Genomic DNA, 17,500 nt, shown 5'->3' with positions numbered 1-17,500 from the left:
AAAAATAGGTTGAACACAGGCTCATGTTAATATGCTTTAGGTAGGCCCAGCCTTACAAAATTACCCTCTATAAGGGCAATTGTATAAAGGGGCACCTACATTTAGGCATCTACTTTCCTTTATAGAATACTAGCTTAACCAGATACACATGTGCATATTTTTAGGAATGAGTACTTATGTCAGTCATAGAAGAGGAGATCCACATGTGCAGGAGATAGCACATAATTGATGGTATTCTATAAGTTACTCAGGTTTTTTTTTTACTAAGCCGTGTAAGCGTCTATGTGCACCCAACATGCGCCAAAATGGAGTTACCACCCAGCTACCGTGTGGTTCTTGTGGTAATTTCATTTTTGGTACAGGTCCGATACGTGCGTCTGAAAATTTTTTGGATGCACTTATTGGACATGCGCCAAGCGGCATTTGGCATGCATAGGTCATTACTGCCTGGTAACAGTGTGTCTTTACTGTTAGGTCAATAGCTGGTGGTAAGGTCTCAGACCCAAAATGGATGTGTGGCAATTTTCATTTTGCCAAATGTCTATTTACGGCAAAAATTTAAAAAAGGTCTTTTCTACAGGTGCACTGAAAAATGGATCGGCACATGCCCAAAACCTGTCCTACACTACCGCAAGTCATTTTTCAGCACACCTTTGTAAAAGGACCCCTCATTTAAGTATACACCCTGATCATCCTCTGCCCAGATTCCACCCATGTAAATGCCCTTCTACAAGAGGAATTCAATTTAAATGAATTCTTGATTCCTCTTTCCAATTTAAAGCAACTAAGCTCTGGAATGTTTTCTCTTTATATCTGAGACAAATTTCTTATTTGAGTTTTTTGGGCTATGAAAACTTTTTGCTTTGCATATAGTATTATGCTACATATTATTTTAGATTCTGTTTTTGTTTTAATTCTGTAGCTCCTGGTGTATGCACTAGTCTTAACATTTGTACATCACTTAGAACCTAATATTAAATATAGAGAATAGAATAGAATGCCCTCCTTGCAAAGTATGTGCTATTGAAGAAGTGCATGAAATAACAGAACAGCACTTAGCAAGACTATTAAGGGTTAGTATTCACATACAGGTGGCTCCTTAAAGAAATACTTCATATATGTGCAAAACTCAGTTTTAGATGTAGAAAGCCTTTATAATAATGAGCGGAGTGGAGTGGAACAGGTGGATGTGAAGCGTCTGTTCACGCTTTCCAAAAATACTAGGACTAGGGGGCATGCGATGAAACTACAGTGTAGTAAATTTAAAACAAATCGGAGAAAATGTTTCTTCACCCAACGCGTAATTAAACTCTGGAATTCGTTGCCGGAGAACGTGGTGAAGGCGGTTAGCTTAGCAGAGTTTAAAAAGGGGTTAGACGGTTTCCTAAAGGACAAGTCCATAAACCACTACTAAATGGACTTGGGAAAAATCCACATTTCCAGGAATAACATGTGTAGAATGTTTGTACGTTTGGGAAGCTTGCCAGGTGCCCTTGGCCTGGATTGGCCACTGCTGTGGACAGGATGCTGGGCTCGATGGACCCTTGGTCTGTTCCCAGTGTGGCATTACTTATGTACTTATTTATAAAATTATCTCCTTAAGACGTGGGGTTTCAGTGCTATAAGGAGAAATGGCGCAGGAGACAATGATTATGGTGTATTTGCTTTTCTTTCAATTTGGATATGTAAGTGAGCCACAAAATTATCAAACTGTTGAATATATATATTAAAAACATGATAACTTTGCTCACAGCTTTCAACTCCGTTATCATCGACATCTCTTAGCCTTTCATTATGCCATTGAAGAGATCAACCGCAATCCTGATATATTGCCCAACATCACCCTGGGCTTCTATATAACTGACTCATGTACTTTGGGAATTATTTCAGTGTGTGGAGCTCTGATAATCCTAACACGGGAAGAAGACCCTGTTTCTGGATACAGATGTCTCTAGCAGGGCCAGTTGGCTGGTTTCATCGGAAGCCTCTCTTCAGTGACATCAGATACCATATCCAAAATTACAGGGATCTATAGATACCCACAGGTACAGGAAGAACCTATCTCATTGTATAACCTCTGAGGTGTGTTGGATCCTTGTCTGCTTTGTCCTGTCCTTGTTTTGGAAACCTTCATTAATGCTGGTGATTTTTGGGTACGATAGCTTGCTGAAATTCGGATAGTTACACTGATTTATCATCTTTGTAGAGCTGTTATAAGACAGATTTTGTAGTGAACACTAAAGAGAAGTGTACCTAGAATGAACCATAGAACATGACACTTTTTTAACTGAACTACCTTACAACATCTCTGAGGAGCATTTGAGATCCTACCACACAGTATGAAGACTACCAGAAGTGGGAACAGAGGAAATTATTTTGTTTCCTGTCATGCAAAATCATTTTATTTATTTGTTACATTTGTATCCCACATTTTCCCACCTATTTGCAGGTGCAATGTGGCTTACATAGTACCGTAAAGGCGTTCGCCAATTCCGGTATGAACAAATACAGTAATGCTGTGGTAGAATAAGGTTCGTGTGTACAGACACATTAGGGAATCGTAGAGAGGAAGAGTTATTATATGTCCATTACGAGCTTTGGTTTAGTTGTGTTGCAGGGTACAGGCATTTAAGTTGGGTCGGTAGGGTATGCCTTTTTGAACAGGTTAGTTTTTAATGATTTCCGGAAGTTTAGGTGATTATAAGTTGTTTTCACGGCTTTTGGTAATGTGTTCCATAGTTGTGTGCTTATGTAGGAAAAACTGGATACATAGGTTGATTTGTATTTGAGTCCTTTGTGTGCTTATGTAGGAAAAGCTGGATACATAGGTTGATTTGTATTTGAGTCCTTTGCAGCTTGGGTAGTGGAGATTTAGGTATGTTTGTGTTAATCCTGTTGTGTTTCTGGTTGGTAGGTCTATGAAGTCTGTCGTGTATCCCGGGGCTTCGCCGTAGATAATTTTATGAACCAGGGTGCAGATTTTGAAAGCAATACGTTCTTTGATTGGGAGCCAGTGCAGTTTTTCTCAGAGGGGTTTGGCACTTTCGAATCGCCTGGCTGCAGTATTTTGAGCAGTCTGAAGTTTCTTTATGATTTGTTCTTTGCATCCCACATAAATTCCGTTGCAGTAGTCTACATGGCTTAGTACCATTGATTGTATCAAGTTGCGAAATGTTTCCCTCAAGAAGAATGGTTTCACGCGTTTGAGTTTCCACATTGAGTGGAACATTTTCTTTGTTGTAGATTTCACTTGGTTCTCTAGTGTGAGGTTACGGTCGATTGTAACACAGAGAATTTTCAGGCTGTCTGAGATAGGGAGGGTATAATCTGGGGTGTTTATGTTTGTGGGTTTGTTCGTACTGTATTGGGATGAGAGGATGAGACAGTGTGTTTTTTCTGTGTTGAGTTTTAGTTGAAATGCGTTTGCCCATGAGTCCATGATATTCAAGCTGAGCTTGATTTCATTGGTGATTTCTGTCAGATCACATTTGTAAGGAATGTATAATGTGACATCGTCTGCATAGATGAAAGGGTTAAGGCCTTGGTTGGATAAGGATTTGGCTAGTGGGGTCATCATTAGGTTGAAAAGGATCGGTGATAGTGGTGATCCTTGAGGTACTCTGCATTCTGCTTTCCACGGTGGTGATATGTTTGAGCTTGATTTTACTTGATATGTTCTAGTGGTTAGGAAACCCTTGATCCAACTAAGTATGTGTCCGCCAATCCCTAAGTAATCTAGGAGTCTTAGTAGTATTTTATGGTTTACCATGTCGAACGCACTGGACATGTCGAATTGGTGGAGAAGTATGCTTTTGCCTGTTGCTATTTCCTGCTTAAATTTGGCTAGGACGGTAATTAGTACTTTTTCAGTGCTATGGAGGGGGCGAAATCCTGATTGTGATTCATGTAATATTGTGAATTTGTTTATATAATCAGTAAGTTGTTTGGTTACTATGCTTTCCATCAGTTTGACCACCAGTGGGATTGATGCTACTGGGCGGTAGTTAGTGATTTCGTTTGATTCTTTCTTGGGATCTTTCTGTATTGGGGTGAGTAGGATGTTGCCATTTTCCTTAGGGAAGAAACCTTGTTGAAGCATATAGTTTAAGTGGGATGTAAGGTCTGCTATGAAGTGGTGGGGGGGGGGCAGATTTTATTAAGTAGCTGGGGCAGGTATCCAATTTACAGTGAAAGTTGGAGAAACTATTAATCGCCTGGGTGACTGTTTCTGCAGTGAGGAGAGCGAAGTTTGACCAGGTTCGGTCCGCTGGGTATTCACCAGTGGTTGGGTCCAAGCCAGGGATGAAATTTTTGATATCGATGTTGGCCTGAGGTAGCGTGTTACGTAGGTTTGCAATTTTTTCATTGAAGTATTTAGCAAGGTTGTCTGCAGATGGGATGTCTGTATTGGTTGTGGTGACCAAGGTGATGTCTAGTAGTTTGTTCATGAGTTGGTATAATTTCTTCATGTCTTTGTAATCTGGCCCTATTTTAGTTTTATAGTATGATCTTTTGGTCTGTCTTATTGCGTATTTGTATTTTCTTTGTATTTGTTTCCATGTGTTGAGTGTGTGTTCGTCTTTTATTTTTTCCAAGCTCGTTCGAATTTCCTGGATTGTATTTTAATTTTTTTCAGTTCTTCGTTGAACCACGGTATCGAGTTATGCCTACTTGAGGTTCTTGTTCATAAGGGAGCTATTTCGTCCAGTATGCTTCTGCATCTTTTATCCCATTCTGAGAGGTAGTATATAGAGTCTGTTTGTGCTGTCCATTCGTTTTTGTATATCTGTTTCGGAGTCTATTTAGCCTCTTGTGCTGTAGGTTGTGTGTTCTTGTATATGGTGTGAACCCTTTTTCCGCCATTTTAGGGATAGGTTTAGTTTGTAGTGGTTGGCCCATGGTGTTTCTGTCCATTTAATTTCTGTTATTATTAGGTTCTGGTCTGTGGACAGATTATGTGAGATGAGGTCGAGTGTGTGCCCTTTGACATGGGTTGTACATAAGTACAAAAGTACATAAGCACTGCCACGCTGGGAAAAGACCAAAGGTCCATCAAGCCCAGCACTCTGTCTCCGACAGCGGCCAAGCCAGGCCCCAAGAACCTGGCAAAAACCCAGAATTTAATAACGATCAATGGACTTTTCCTTCAGGAATCAATCCATAACCCCTTTAAACTCAGCAAGGCCAGCTGCCGTCACTACCTTCTCCGGCAATGAGTTCCAGAGTCTAACCACACGCTGAGTTTTAAACCTACCACATTCTAATTTTATCTTCTGTCCCCTAGTTCTATTATTGTTAGAAAGGGTAAGCAAATGCTTCACATCTTTCCGCTCTACCCCACTCATTATTTTGTAGACCTCTATCATATCACCCCTCAGCCGCCTTTTCTCCAGGCTAAAGAGTCCTAGCCGTCTTAACCTCTCCTCATAAGGTAGTCGTCCCATCCCTTTTATCATTTTCGTCGCCCTTCTCTGCACCTTCTCCAATTCCTTTATATCTTTTTTGAGATGAGGCGACCAGAACTGAACATAATACTCCAGGTGTGGTCGCACCATGGAGCGATATAACGGCATTATAAGATCCTCATGCTTGTTTTCCATACCTTTCCTAATAATACCCAACATTCTATTCGCTTTCCTAGCCGCAGCAGTACGCTGAGCAGAAGGTTTCAGTGTATTATCGACGACGACACCTAGATTCCTTTCTTGGTCCGTAACTCCTAACGTGGAACCTTGCATGATGTAGCTATAATTCGGGTTCTTTTTTCCCACATGCATCACCTTGCACTTGCTCACATTAAACGTCATCTGCCATCTAGCCGCCCAGTCTCCCAGTCTCATAAGGTCCTTCTGTAATTTTTCACAATCCTGTCGCGAGTTAACGACTTTGAATAACTTTGTGTCATCAGCAAATTTAATTACCTCGCTAGTTATTCCCATCTCTAAATCATTTATAAATATATTAAAAAGCAGCGGTCCTAGCACAGACCCCTGAGGAACCCCAACAACTACCCTTCTCCATTGTGAATACTGCCCATTTAACCCCACTCTCTGTTTCCCTACCGCACATGTTAACATAAAATAGCTAAACCACAGAAGAGAATGATATGAGGGAAAAAAGGTGCCATTTTTTTTAAAGGAAGAAATGAAATGAAAAGAAAACTTTCCATAGCGGATTCTGGAAAATACATTTATCTGTATAAATTATCTGTCTGAAAACTCCCCTCCGACAATATGGAATGTGGATAAAAATATATGCATTCTTTCTCAAGATGCTTACTTTTAAAAACATTAAGAGGTCTGTTTACTCTGTAAGTATAAATGCAATTTACATGTACAATTTTGCATGCAGAACATAAAAATGATCAAATGCCAGATTGTTATAGAAAGAGAATTGAATTTGATCTCATTTGTACTTGAAGATGGATATCTAATTATCTATCCATGCGCTAATCAGTTAGTGCGGGAATTTAACCTACTCTTTGTCCCCAAACATGCCCCCAGCACTAAAAAAATAAAAAGTATTTTCTTAGCAAATGGGAAGTGCATACAGATCCACAAACTACCATGGGATTCCTGAGCATGCCTCGCAGTAGTGGATTTTAACCTGCATTAAGCATGAGTAAGTGCTTACCGCAGCTTACTATAAGGGCCCCTTAGTTAAAATCCTCCAAACCACATTTCAAGCAAATCTGTTCAGTATTTTCTGACTTCCACCATGCTTACAGATAGATAAATGGATGGACAGATTCAAGGTAGATTCAAGGTAAACAGTGGCCCAGGTTTTGTTTCTATTTGCTACTTTCCATTAACTGGGAGTCCACATTTCATACCAGATTTCATATTCGTTCATTTTTGGTAGTTCAAAGTCAATAGTGGGAGAGTATATGGGGAAAAATATTAGAATTTGCCAAATATCTATCTATCTATCTATCTATGTAAGATGTAACCCTGCTATTTAGTGGTAGTTCAAAGTGAGTTACAAGCAGGTACTTTACAGTAAGTATTTTTTTTAATTAGCAAAAATTTGAATCTACTGAATATTAATTCCAGTTGTCAAGTTCCACCCCTTATCTTGTTTACAATTTTCTAACAATTTATTTTTATTTATAGCTCAATCAATACGTTAAGGAGGTTCACTTCAAAACCTCTGATGGACGTGAGGTTTTCTTTGATGACAAAGGGAATGTGCCAGCTTACTTTGACATTGTAAACTGGATCCTGCTCCCTGATGGTTCCTTAGGCAGCATCAAAGTTGGAAGCTTCAATCAATCAGCTCCAGAGGGCCAGCAGCTCATTGTCAACAAAAGTGCTATCTTGTGGAAGCCACATTTTAACCAGGCAATGCTATTACCTATTGATTTTTTTGAGTAGACTATCAGGCTCATTTTCAAAAGAGAAAAACGTCCAAAAAGTGACATAAGTCTGCATTTGGACATTTATCTCACAAAAACGTCCAAATCAGTATTTTCGAAACCTCTTTTTAGACGTTTTTCTCTGAAGTCTGAATCTCAAGGGGGCGTGTTCAAGGCGGGACTTGGGCATTCCAAAGACTTGGGTGTCTTTCAGCAATAATGGAACAAAACAAAGACGTTCAAGACTAAAACTTAGAGGTTTTGAGCTAGACCTGTTTTTTAACAAAAATAGCTGCAGTTAGAATTGAACCTACTCCCCAGGATCAAAGTCTGTTGCACTAACCACTAGGCTACTCTACTCCACACAAGAGGTGCCCCAAATGACCAGATGACCACAAGAGGGAATCGAGGATCACCTCCCCTTACTCCTCCAGTGGTCACTATCCCCCTCCCATCCCCCAAAAATGTGATTAAAATATTACTTGCCAGCCTCAGATGTTATACTCAGGTCAATTAGAATAGCATGCAGGTCACTGGAGTAGTCTAGTAGTGGTGCAGTGCACTGCAGACAGGTGAACCCAGGCTTCTACCTCCCCCTACTTGTAACACTTGTGGAGGAAACTGTGAATCCTCCAAAACCCACCAGAAACCCACTGTACCTACATATTGGTGTTCCCTTCACCTGTAAGGGCTATGGTAGTGGTGTACAGTTGGAGGTAGTGGGGTTTGGGAGGCTCAGCAGACAGGGTAAGGGAGCAATGGTCAGATGTGTACCTGGGAACATTTTATAAAGTCCACTGTAGTGGACGTCCTTCTCGTAAAACCATCGAAGGACCATATGACAAATGTTGGCAAGGGTGATTGTTGGGGGCGTCCTTTCGCGGTTCTGGAAGATGGGCGCCCTTTTTTTTACTATACTTTGGGCGTCCCTGATTTGGTCATTTTACACTGCAATAATGGAATATCTAAGGACGTCCATACTATTTTTCGACTATTCCTACCTGATTTTGGCCGACTTCATGAGGGTGTCCTAATTCATACTTGGACGACCTTTCCAAAATGCCCCTCAATATCACCCAGGCCCCACCCAAAACACTCCCTTCCCCAATCCACCCCAGTCCCCTGTGACCTTAAAGAAGTACTAGCCTAAATTGTCAGAAGGCCTCTTCCCCAACAGAATCCCCTATAGACAATCACCGGAATTACTAGATTAAAGTATTTATTTGGATTCTGCTCACACCTTTTTCAGTAGTAGCTCAAAGTGAGCTAAATTCAAGTACACTGGGTATTTCCCTGTCTCTGGAGGACACACAATCTAATTTTGTACTTGAGGAAATGGAGGGTTAAGTGACTTACCCAAGATCACAAGGAGCAGCAGTGGGATTTAAACTGGGCACCTCTGGATATCAAGACTTGTGCTCTAACCACTAGGCTACTCCTCCACTCTAGTACTGAGCGAACTCGTGGTGCTAAGGTATTGATATATGGTGACCAAAGGCGAAGAAATCTTTTTTTGTTCCTTATGCTCCGGGAGTCCACCGATAAATGCTTCATCTGCAGTAGCTTGTACATTGGTATCGCCATTGGGTAAGCAATGTGGAGGAGTAGCTGTCCAGACAATGTTACAGACAGTTGCTAGAAAAGACCAAACCACCTGCCAAAAAGCCTGTATACGTGGGCAGTTCCATGTCCAATTTTTATAAGATGCTGATGTCACTCCACGTTTAAGAAAGGCAGACCCATCTTTCGTGCTCTAGATGGGTGAATGTACATTCTTAAGATACATTTTTTCTTGACGTTTAATGCAGTTCTTGTCTCAAACACCTTTGTTGTTCTATAGCTTTCTTTCAGTTGAACGATGCTTGTCTCTTGTTCATTTATATCATAGTAACATAGTAACATAGTAACATAGTAGATGACGGCAGAAAAAGACCTGCATGGTCCATCTAGTCTGCCCAAGATAAACTCATATCTTGAATTTGTACCTGTCTTTTTCAGGGCACAGACCGTATAAGTCTGCCTAGCAGTATTTCCCGCCTCCCAACCACCAGTCCTGTCTCCCATCACCGGCTCTGGTACAGACCGTATAAGTCTGCCCTCCCCTATCCTAGCCTCCCAACCACCAACCTCTCTTCCCCCCACCTGCTCCGCCACCCAATTTCAGCTGGATCCATTCCTGCTGCACAGGATTCCTTTATGCATATCCCACGCATGTTTGAATTCCATTACCGTTTTCATCTCCACCACCTCCCGCGGGAGGGCATTCCAAGCATCCACCACCCTATCCGTGAAAAAATACTTCCTGACATCTTTTTTGAGTCTGCCCCCCTTCAATCTCATTTCATGTCCTCTCGTTCTACCGCCTTCCCATCTCCGGAAAAGATTTTTTTGCGGATTAATACCTTTCAAGTATTTGAACGTCTGTATCATATCACCCCTGTTCCTCCTTTCCTCCAGGGTATACATGTTCAGGTCAGCAAGTCTTTGGTCATACGTCTTGGAACGCAAATGCCATACCATTCTCGTAGCTTTTCTTTGCACCGCTTCCATTTTTTTAACATCCTTCGCAAGGTACGGCCTCCAAAACTGAACACAATACTCCAGGTGGGGCCTCACCAACGACTTGTACATCATACAGTATGCATTTAAATATCTCTATAGTTCTTCTACAATGCTGTGTCTAACAAGTAGCACAGTCTGATAGTGTATAATGTGCCTTTTGTATAGCAAGTGTAGTGTCTGTTTGGTAGGTTGGGTATATTCTTTTTAGTGGGGAAAAGTTTAAGGATTTTATAATTAATATACTAAAAGGTCTGGAAGCAGAAAGACTAGACAGAGAACTAACAAATGGGTAGGGAATATGACAATATTTTTCTCATTCTTCTCCTCAGATCCCCCGCTCTGTGTGCTCCGACAGCTGTGCTTCGGGATACAGGAAAATTCTTCTACCCGAGAAACCAGTTTGCTGCTTTGACTGTCTCCGTTGCTCTGAAGGAGAATTCTCCAACACATCAGGTAGAAAAAAAAAATACATCCCAGACAACATGGGCAGAATTAGTCATGTCAAGGTTCACATAAGACACTTATACAAGCTTCAGCTGAATATCGGCTGGGACCTGCATAAGGTGAAACATGTACCTTCACCTCCTTTGATTCCGCACTCCCTCCATTGGAGGAGGCCTGGCCCAAGCGCCCACCCTCCATCTCTATAGGCCCACTGGGCCTACCTTAGATATCCCTGGTGGTCTAGGGGATCCTACAGACAAGAGAGATGCTCCCTCACTCTTGCATGTCAAGGCTTTGACCTCAAAATGGCCATAAGACCCCTAGTGGCAGTTTCATGATACTCATGAGAACAAAGAACTGCAAGACTGCCAGTCTGCCACTAGTACTACAGCAGTCATTTTTAGGCCAGAGCTGTGCAGGAAGGATTGAGTGCGTATTGCTCCTGCCTGTAGGACACCCTAGACCACCAGGGATATCTAAAATAGGCCGGGGGGGGGGGTATTCCAAGAGGATGGGGCATAGGCGTAGTTTGTCTACCTCATCTAGCAGAGGGGGGTATTAGAAGAAGAGATAGAGAGTTCAGATTAGTGGCTAACGGAGAATTTTCTCCCCCTCCCCTTAGTTGAGCATCAATTAGCTTTATCCCTCCTCTCCATTTCTTTTGTTTTTACCTTTTCCTTGTGTTTCACTTTATCCCACCTATATCCTTCCATTCGCTTCTCCCCTTCCTGCTCATACCCCTCACTCTTCACCTTTTCATCCACATTCTTTCTCCCCAACTCTTCACAAGTTCCTTCATCCTTCACCTCTTTTCCCACCCCTCCCTTCATGCTTCTCTCCTCCTTACCACCTTTTTCCTCCTTCCTTCTTTCTACTCTGGTTCTTCCCACTCACCTCCCCTCCCCACTCTTCTCTCAGCAATTCTTTCTCCTTTCTCATTTCCCTCCTTCCCCCATCCTCACCCTCCCTCTCCTCTTGCTTTTCCATCTCTTCCCTCCACCCATTATCACTTTCCTTTTCATTCTTCACACCCCATCTTATCTCTCCGTTTTCCACTTTTTACCTCCCTGACACTCTTTCTCACCCACCAACCCCTCTGGCACACCCACTCCCCATAGCTCTCTTAATCTTCCCCATCCTAACACCCTTTCTCAGGGGCAGCGGAACATCTTTTTACTCGGAAGGGCCAAACAATCTAAGCTCTGTCCCTGCCTCCCTCCTCCCAGGTACTGATGCTATGTGGAGCAAGAAATTGGTAGGGCTATGGTTTCTACAGTTTATCATTCTGCTGCCTTTGCGGTCCCCCTCTTTTCCCCTCCTCCAGCAAATGCCCCTGCTCTCTCCATTGCCAGATACTGTGTGAAGTAACACAAAACTCTGCAAATGGACACTCAGAAGTTTACCATAGCCAAGAACTCAAAATACCCCAGCCCTATCTATGATGTCAACATCACCTCTATTTGGGGAAAAAAGGACAAGCCAGACTACTACAGATTCCTACACACAACCTACATGTTAACAGAATTTCTCACCTCAGTTACACATGGAAAACACAGACTACCACCTAGTAAAAATAACATTACAATTTATGAACAAATATGCAGACAAAAAAATTAAATGGAAATCCCAAGAAACCTCAGATTCTTAATAGTGGAATTCTGAAGAAAGAGAAATAGGTGACATTTTTAATTTTTTAACAATTGAAAAATAAATTTTTGTTCCTTTCTCTGATCATTTAAATTTTCCATTTAGGTTGGTCTTGGTCTGTCTTTACCACTTCCTCTTGTATTTGCTTAAGTCCTTCTCCAGGATCCCATATCCATTTTCTGTCACAGTGAGCTGTAAAAAGAAAGGAGTGCATAGCCAGGAAGAAGCCTTTTGCTGAAGCACATTGAGAGCAGGATCTTCCATTCCTGCCTTCACGGCAGCCTGTGTCTGCTGTTGGAGCAGTTCAGCACAAAGCCCTTTGCCGGCTATGCACCCCTTCCTTTTATAGATCACACCTGCTACAAGGAAAAGGAGATGTAGGAAAAGGTGAAGTCTGAGGAGGGGAATGGACTTCTGTGTGTGTGTGTGTGTGTGTGTGTGTGTGTGTGGGGGGGGGGGGGGTTCAAGAAGGGGTGATGCTCAATGGGGAGGAAGGTAAGAAGGAGGGAGAGGGAGGTACTCTATTCAGCAGCATTTGGGGCGGGGCAATGCTCCTCTCACCCACAAACTAAGCCCATAAAACAGGGGGGGAGGTACTACTACTACTATTTAGCATTTCTATAGCGCTACAAGGCATACGCAGCGCTGCACAAACATAGAAGAAAGACAGTCCCTGCTCAAAGAGCTTACAATCTAATAGTAGAGGGGATTGGGACTGGGTGGGAAGGAGGGACACCATAAACTTTTATGCCAATACACATAATTTAACCAGGCACTGGCTAGTATTCAGACTGGTGCCCGATTAGGTTTGTGGCTAAAATTAGGACAGCCTTTTTTGCATCCTAACTTTAGCCTTGTACTTAACCAGTTAGTGATCTGAATATGGCCACTAAGTACAGGCTCTGCCCTGGCTCCACCCAAGCTCCCCCAACAAACTGCTTCGGAACTAACAGGAGGGTGCAGGGGCAGTTACTGCTAATATATTCAGTGGCATTGTCCAGTTAAGTGCTGCTGAATGTCAGTGGTTAGGCGGGCACAAGTGACATATGTATCATATCATGTCCCCATGCATACCTCCTACCCACCCCCATCCTCCCACCCTGTCAGACTGTCATAGTAATGCTTGAATGTTTTCACTTATATACACTGTCAGCTAGCACATTTGCTTATTTCCGATCTGACGAAGAAGGGCAACCTTCGAAAGCTAATCAAGAAATGTATTAAGTTATGTCCAATAAAAAGGTATCATCTTATTTTCTTTTCCATGTTTTATTTTGTTTGATTTCTATTGATAATCTTATGGTTAGAAAACCAGTTGGCAATTATAGTAAGTTTGGAATTAAGAGTAGCAAATTTCGTCAAAATTCTGAAGATCGAGGGTACTTAAAATCTGAAAATCATTTGCATAGGCAAAAGCTGTCAATTCAAGTGATTGAGTAATAAGTACATAAGTACATAAGTAATGCCACACTGGGAAAAGATCAAGGGTCCATCGAGCCCAGCATCTTGTCCACGACAGCGGCCAATCCAGGCCAAGGGCACCTGGCGAGCTTCCCAAACGTACAAACATTCTGTACATGTTATTCCCTGAATTGTGGATTTTTCCCAGGTCCATTTAGTAGGGGTTTATGGACTTGTCCTTTACATAAAAACATAATGGCACCATAAATACGTTAAATAAAAGAGTCACCAGAAGAGACCCCTTTGGTACCCCCCCCATTAAAATGATACATATCAGATCAATGTTTATGCCATAAGACTGCATACATCCAATTAGTCAACTATGTCATAAACCAGGTCAAAAGTATGCCAGTGATGCCAAATGATTAAAAACTAAGGGGCCCTTTTACTAAGCTGCTGGAAAAAGTGGCCTGATGCGTGAAATTAGCGTGCGCTGGGCCATTTTTTACCATAGCGGGTAAAAATGCCTTTTTTTTAATGGGCCAGCAAATGGCCGTGCACTAATATTAAAAGTAGTGAGTGGCTATTTACTGCCTGAGCCCTTAAGGCCACCTATTTACTTAGCTGAAAGGGCTCACATGATAGACAGAGTGCGTTAATGTGGCCATGCTGCTGATTACCGCCAATAACTGCCCGCTGTAGAAAATAGATTATTTTCTAGCATAGGAATCAGCGTGCGCTAACTTCGACAATACTGCAGGGTGCCTACACTACCCCGGTGGTAGCGTTGATTTAGTGTGTGGTACCCATACATTAGTCCTACCGTGGCTTAGTAAAAAGGTCCCTTTATGAGTAGTAATCCATGATCCAGCAGATCAAAAGCTGTGGATAAATCAACAGATTTGACATGCTCAATACAAGTCTGGATGTATGTAAACAAACCAAAAAGGGACGTTTCTGTGCTCTGTGATTTACGGAAACCTAATTGTTGGGGAATGCAGAATATTGGCTTTCTTGAAGAAATTATTTAGTTGTTCTGCCACTGTTTATTTATTTATTTATAGCATTTATATCCCACAATTTCCCATCCACGGGCAGGCTCAATGTGGCTTACAACAGTCTGTAAAAACATACATCAATTCAGCAAACAAACAATCGATTTCATAGAAGTTAAAGAGAGGAAGGAAATAGCAAAGAAGGAAAAAGGAGAAAGAGTAGTGGTGATCAATATGTCGCCTTGACAGTTACAGTTCAGAAGTAAGAGACGCTAGGCGGGATTTGAGCATAAGCTTTTCCAAATAAAAAGGTCTTGAGGCGTTTTTTGAAGGTCGGGTGATCAGGAGTAAGTTTTACCAATTTAGGTAGACCATTCCACCAATGAGCACTAATCTTTCTATAACTTGGCACCTATATTTGCACCACTGTCCCCCTAATTCTCAAAAAGTGCTAAAAAATGCATGCACAAATGTGGACATGTGCCCAATTTGTGTGTACATTTTAATTGAATAAGCTAATTACCATGAATAATTAGCTTTTTAACAAGCAATTATTGGTGATAATTGGAATCAATTATGACGTACTTGTAAAATTAGGTGTGCCCCGGAAAAAGGAGTGTGGAAATGGGAGGGTCATGGACAGGTCGGTGCAGAGCATGAGAGTGGATCTGAGTTACGTCTGCAATTGTAGAATAAGGAGTCTCTGTGCCTAAATTTACGTGCTGACATTTGCACCACATTTCCGATGGTGCAAATGGCCTTAGGCGCTGTTCTGGGGTTTGAGCACTATTCTATAAACCACACCTAACTTTAGGCATGGTTTATAGACTAACTCTATGTGCTTTTTTTCAGCGCAAATTTTTTTAGGTGCCTTTTAGAAAATTTCAGCCCTGTGGGCATACGTTGAGCTATAGGATACTAGCAAGTCTTCATGTAACTGTTACAATTATAGAATATTGCTTTGTGTCAAAATAGCACTTACATAACTAGTGTACAAATCGCTTAGCATGTAAATGAAATGGGGTGTAGAGAGGGGAATAAAGAATACTGTTAGTTATTGCTAAAGTGCCACATGTAGGACAATACATTTTCAATTATTATTAATATGGCATAATAGGGAACACCTAAAAGTAGGTGAGCAGATGCCAACTGAACATCAGATATTGTTATACAATTAGTGCTCAGTGTAATGCATCTAGGCACCCAAATTTCGGTGCCCCATATGTTCAGCTAGCCACTGGGAAAGTTAGCCACTGGGCAATAGTGAGAAATAAAAGAACTACTTATTGCTGTATCCCAAACAATCCTCATGCTAATATCCCATCCCCAATCTGATCCCTTCCATGATAGCTAGCAAATTGACTAGATGAAAGAGGCCAAACATTTCAAGCTCAACACAATCAAACTCATCAAACACATGGCACATTGATGAACCTGCCCCTCACAAAAAGTAATCCACAACTTCCTCCAATCACTCTTACGTACTCCCTATTGAGTTTTCAAGGGGTGACCCTTTTGGGTTGCATCTTTGAGAGTATCCCATCAGGAAGTCCCTGCAGCACTGCTCTTATGATCTGCCATGGATGATGTAATGGGAAGTAGAGGTTTTACCAGGTCAGGCCTGGGATCACAATTAGAAAGCAGGCCAGCTTCCAGGAAGAGGAAGGAAACAGATGCATGAAATTCTTATCATCCATGCAGTACCATATGGTAAGTCATTATAATAGACCTTGTGACAGACCTGTTTCTATGGTCTATTGCAGATGATGTCAAGTGGAGAAGGGTTGAATCTTTACTGATCAGGCCTGGGACCATAGATGGAATGCAGATCTGAACTTGGGAACATCCTTATAGCATTGAGGACCAAATGAAAGAAATAAATGAAGCAAAACTCTGCAGAGAATGCTCAAAGAATAAAAGTTAATATGTACTTTCTTCCACAGATGCAGAGAACTGTGAGAAGTGCCCTGAAGATCAATGGCCAAATGAGAAGAAGGATCAGTGTGTCCCCAGAGCCATAGAATTCCTGTCCTACGGTGATCTTTTGGGAGCAGCTTTGGCTTGCATTGCTATTCTCTTCTCCATCGTATCAACTATAGTACTTGGAATCTTTATTAAATATCGAAACACTCCTGTGGTGAGGGCCAATAACCGGGATCTCAGCTACATCCTCCTCATCTCCCTCATTCTCTCTTTCCTTTGCTCCTTGCTATTTATTGGCCCTGTTGGAAGAGTGACCTGTCTGCTCCGACATGTTTCTTTTGGGATTATTTTTACAATTGCTGTTTCTTCTGTGCTGGCAAAGACTATCACAGTTCTCTTTGCCTTTAAAGTCACCAAGCCCAACAGCAAATTAAGCAAGTGGGTTGGGACAAAAGTCTCCAGTTATCTAGTCCTTCTCTGTTCCTCGGGTGAAGTTGTTTTATGCACTGCATGGCTGCTTATCTCTCCTCCATTCCCAGAGTATGACACGCAGTCTCAAAAAGGGAAGATGATACCACAGTGTAATGAGGGGTCTATCATTGCATTTTATAGTGTGATTGGGTACATTGGTTTTTTGGCTCTTCTAAGTTTTATTGTGGCTTTCCTAGTTAGAAAGTTGCCAGACAGTTTCAATGAGGCCCAGCATATCACTTTCAGCATGCTGGTGTTCTGTAGTGTCTGGGTGTCCTTCATTCCAGCCTATCTGAGCACGAAAGGCAAATTCATGGTGGCTGTGGAGATATTTGCCATCCTGGCTTCTAGTGCTGGACTGTTGGCCTGTATATTCATCCCCAAGTGCTATATTATTCTGTTCAGGCCTGATTTGAATGCAAAGGGTCATTTAATTGAGAAAAATATTTCTAACAAAGCTAAACAGTAAAGAAATAGACTGTTTGGCCTTGGTTTTCACCCCACCTCTACACAAATGTTTTAATGTGTATTGTGTTGACATTGTAAGTAGCATACTATGCTGTAAAATGCGTCATCTGAATAGGTTTACTGCTGTTGTTGTCTATGTTCAGCTTATTGTTGCTGTATACTGCCTTGGGTGAATTTCTTCAAAGGGGGATGGAGGTGGGTAAATAAATCATAATCAATAAATGAATGAGAATTC

At 41.7% G+C, this 17,500-nt stretch overlaps 1 protein-coding gene across 1 annotated transcript; it reads left to right on the top strand.

Annotated features, from left to right (window-relative positions):
* Nucleotides 1–1,631: 1,631 nt before the first annotated feature.
* Nucleotides 1,632–17,266, top strand: LOC115458262 (vomeronasal type-2 receptor 26-like). The gene is made up of 4 exons (XM_030188124.1): nt 1,632–1,685; nt 7,113–7,340; nt 10,246–10,369; nt 16,347–17,266. The coding sequence occupies exons 1-4, from the start codon at nt 1,632–1,634 to the stop codon at nt 17,264–17,266; spliced, it is 1,326 nt and encodes a 441-aa protein (XP_030043984.1).
* The last annotated feature ends 234 nt before the right edge of the window (nt 17,267–17,500 follow it).

This window comes from Microcaecilia unicolor, chromosome 14 (assembly GCF_901765095.1).
Source record: "Microcaecilia unicolor chromosome 14, aMicUni1.1, whole genome shotgun sequence".
NCBI classification, from domain to species: domain Eukaryota; kingdom Metazoa; phylum Chordata; class Amphibia; order Gymnophiona; family Siphonopidae; genus Microcaecilia; species Microcaecilia unicolor.
This window is presented reverse-complemented; position numbering and strand designations above follow the sequence as displayed.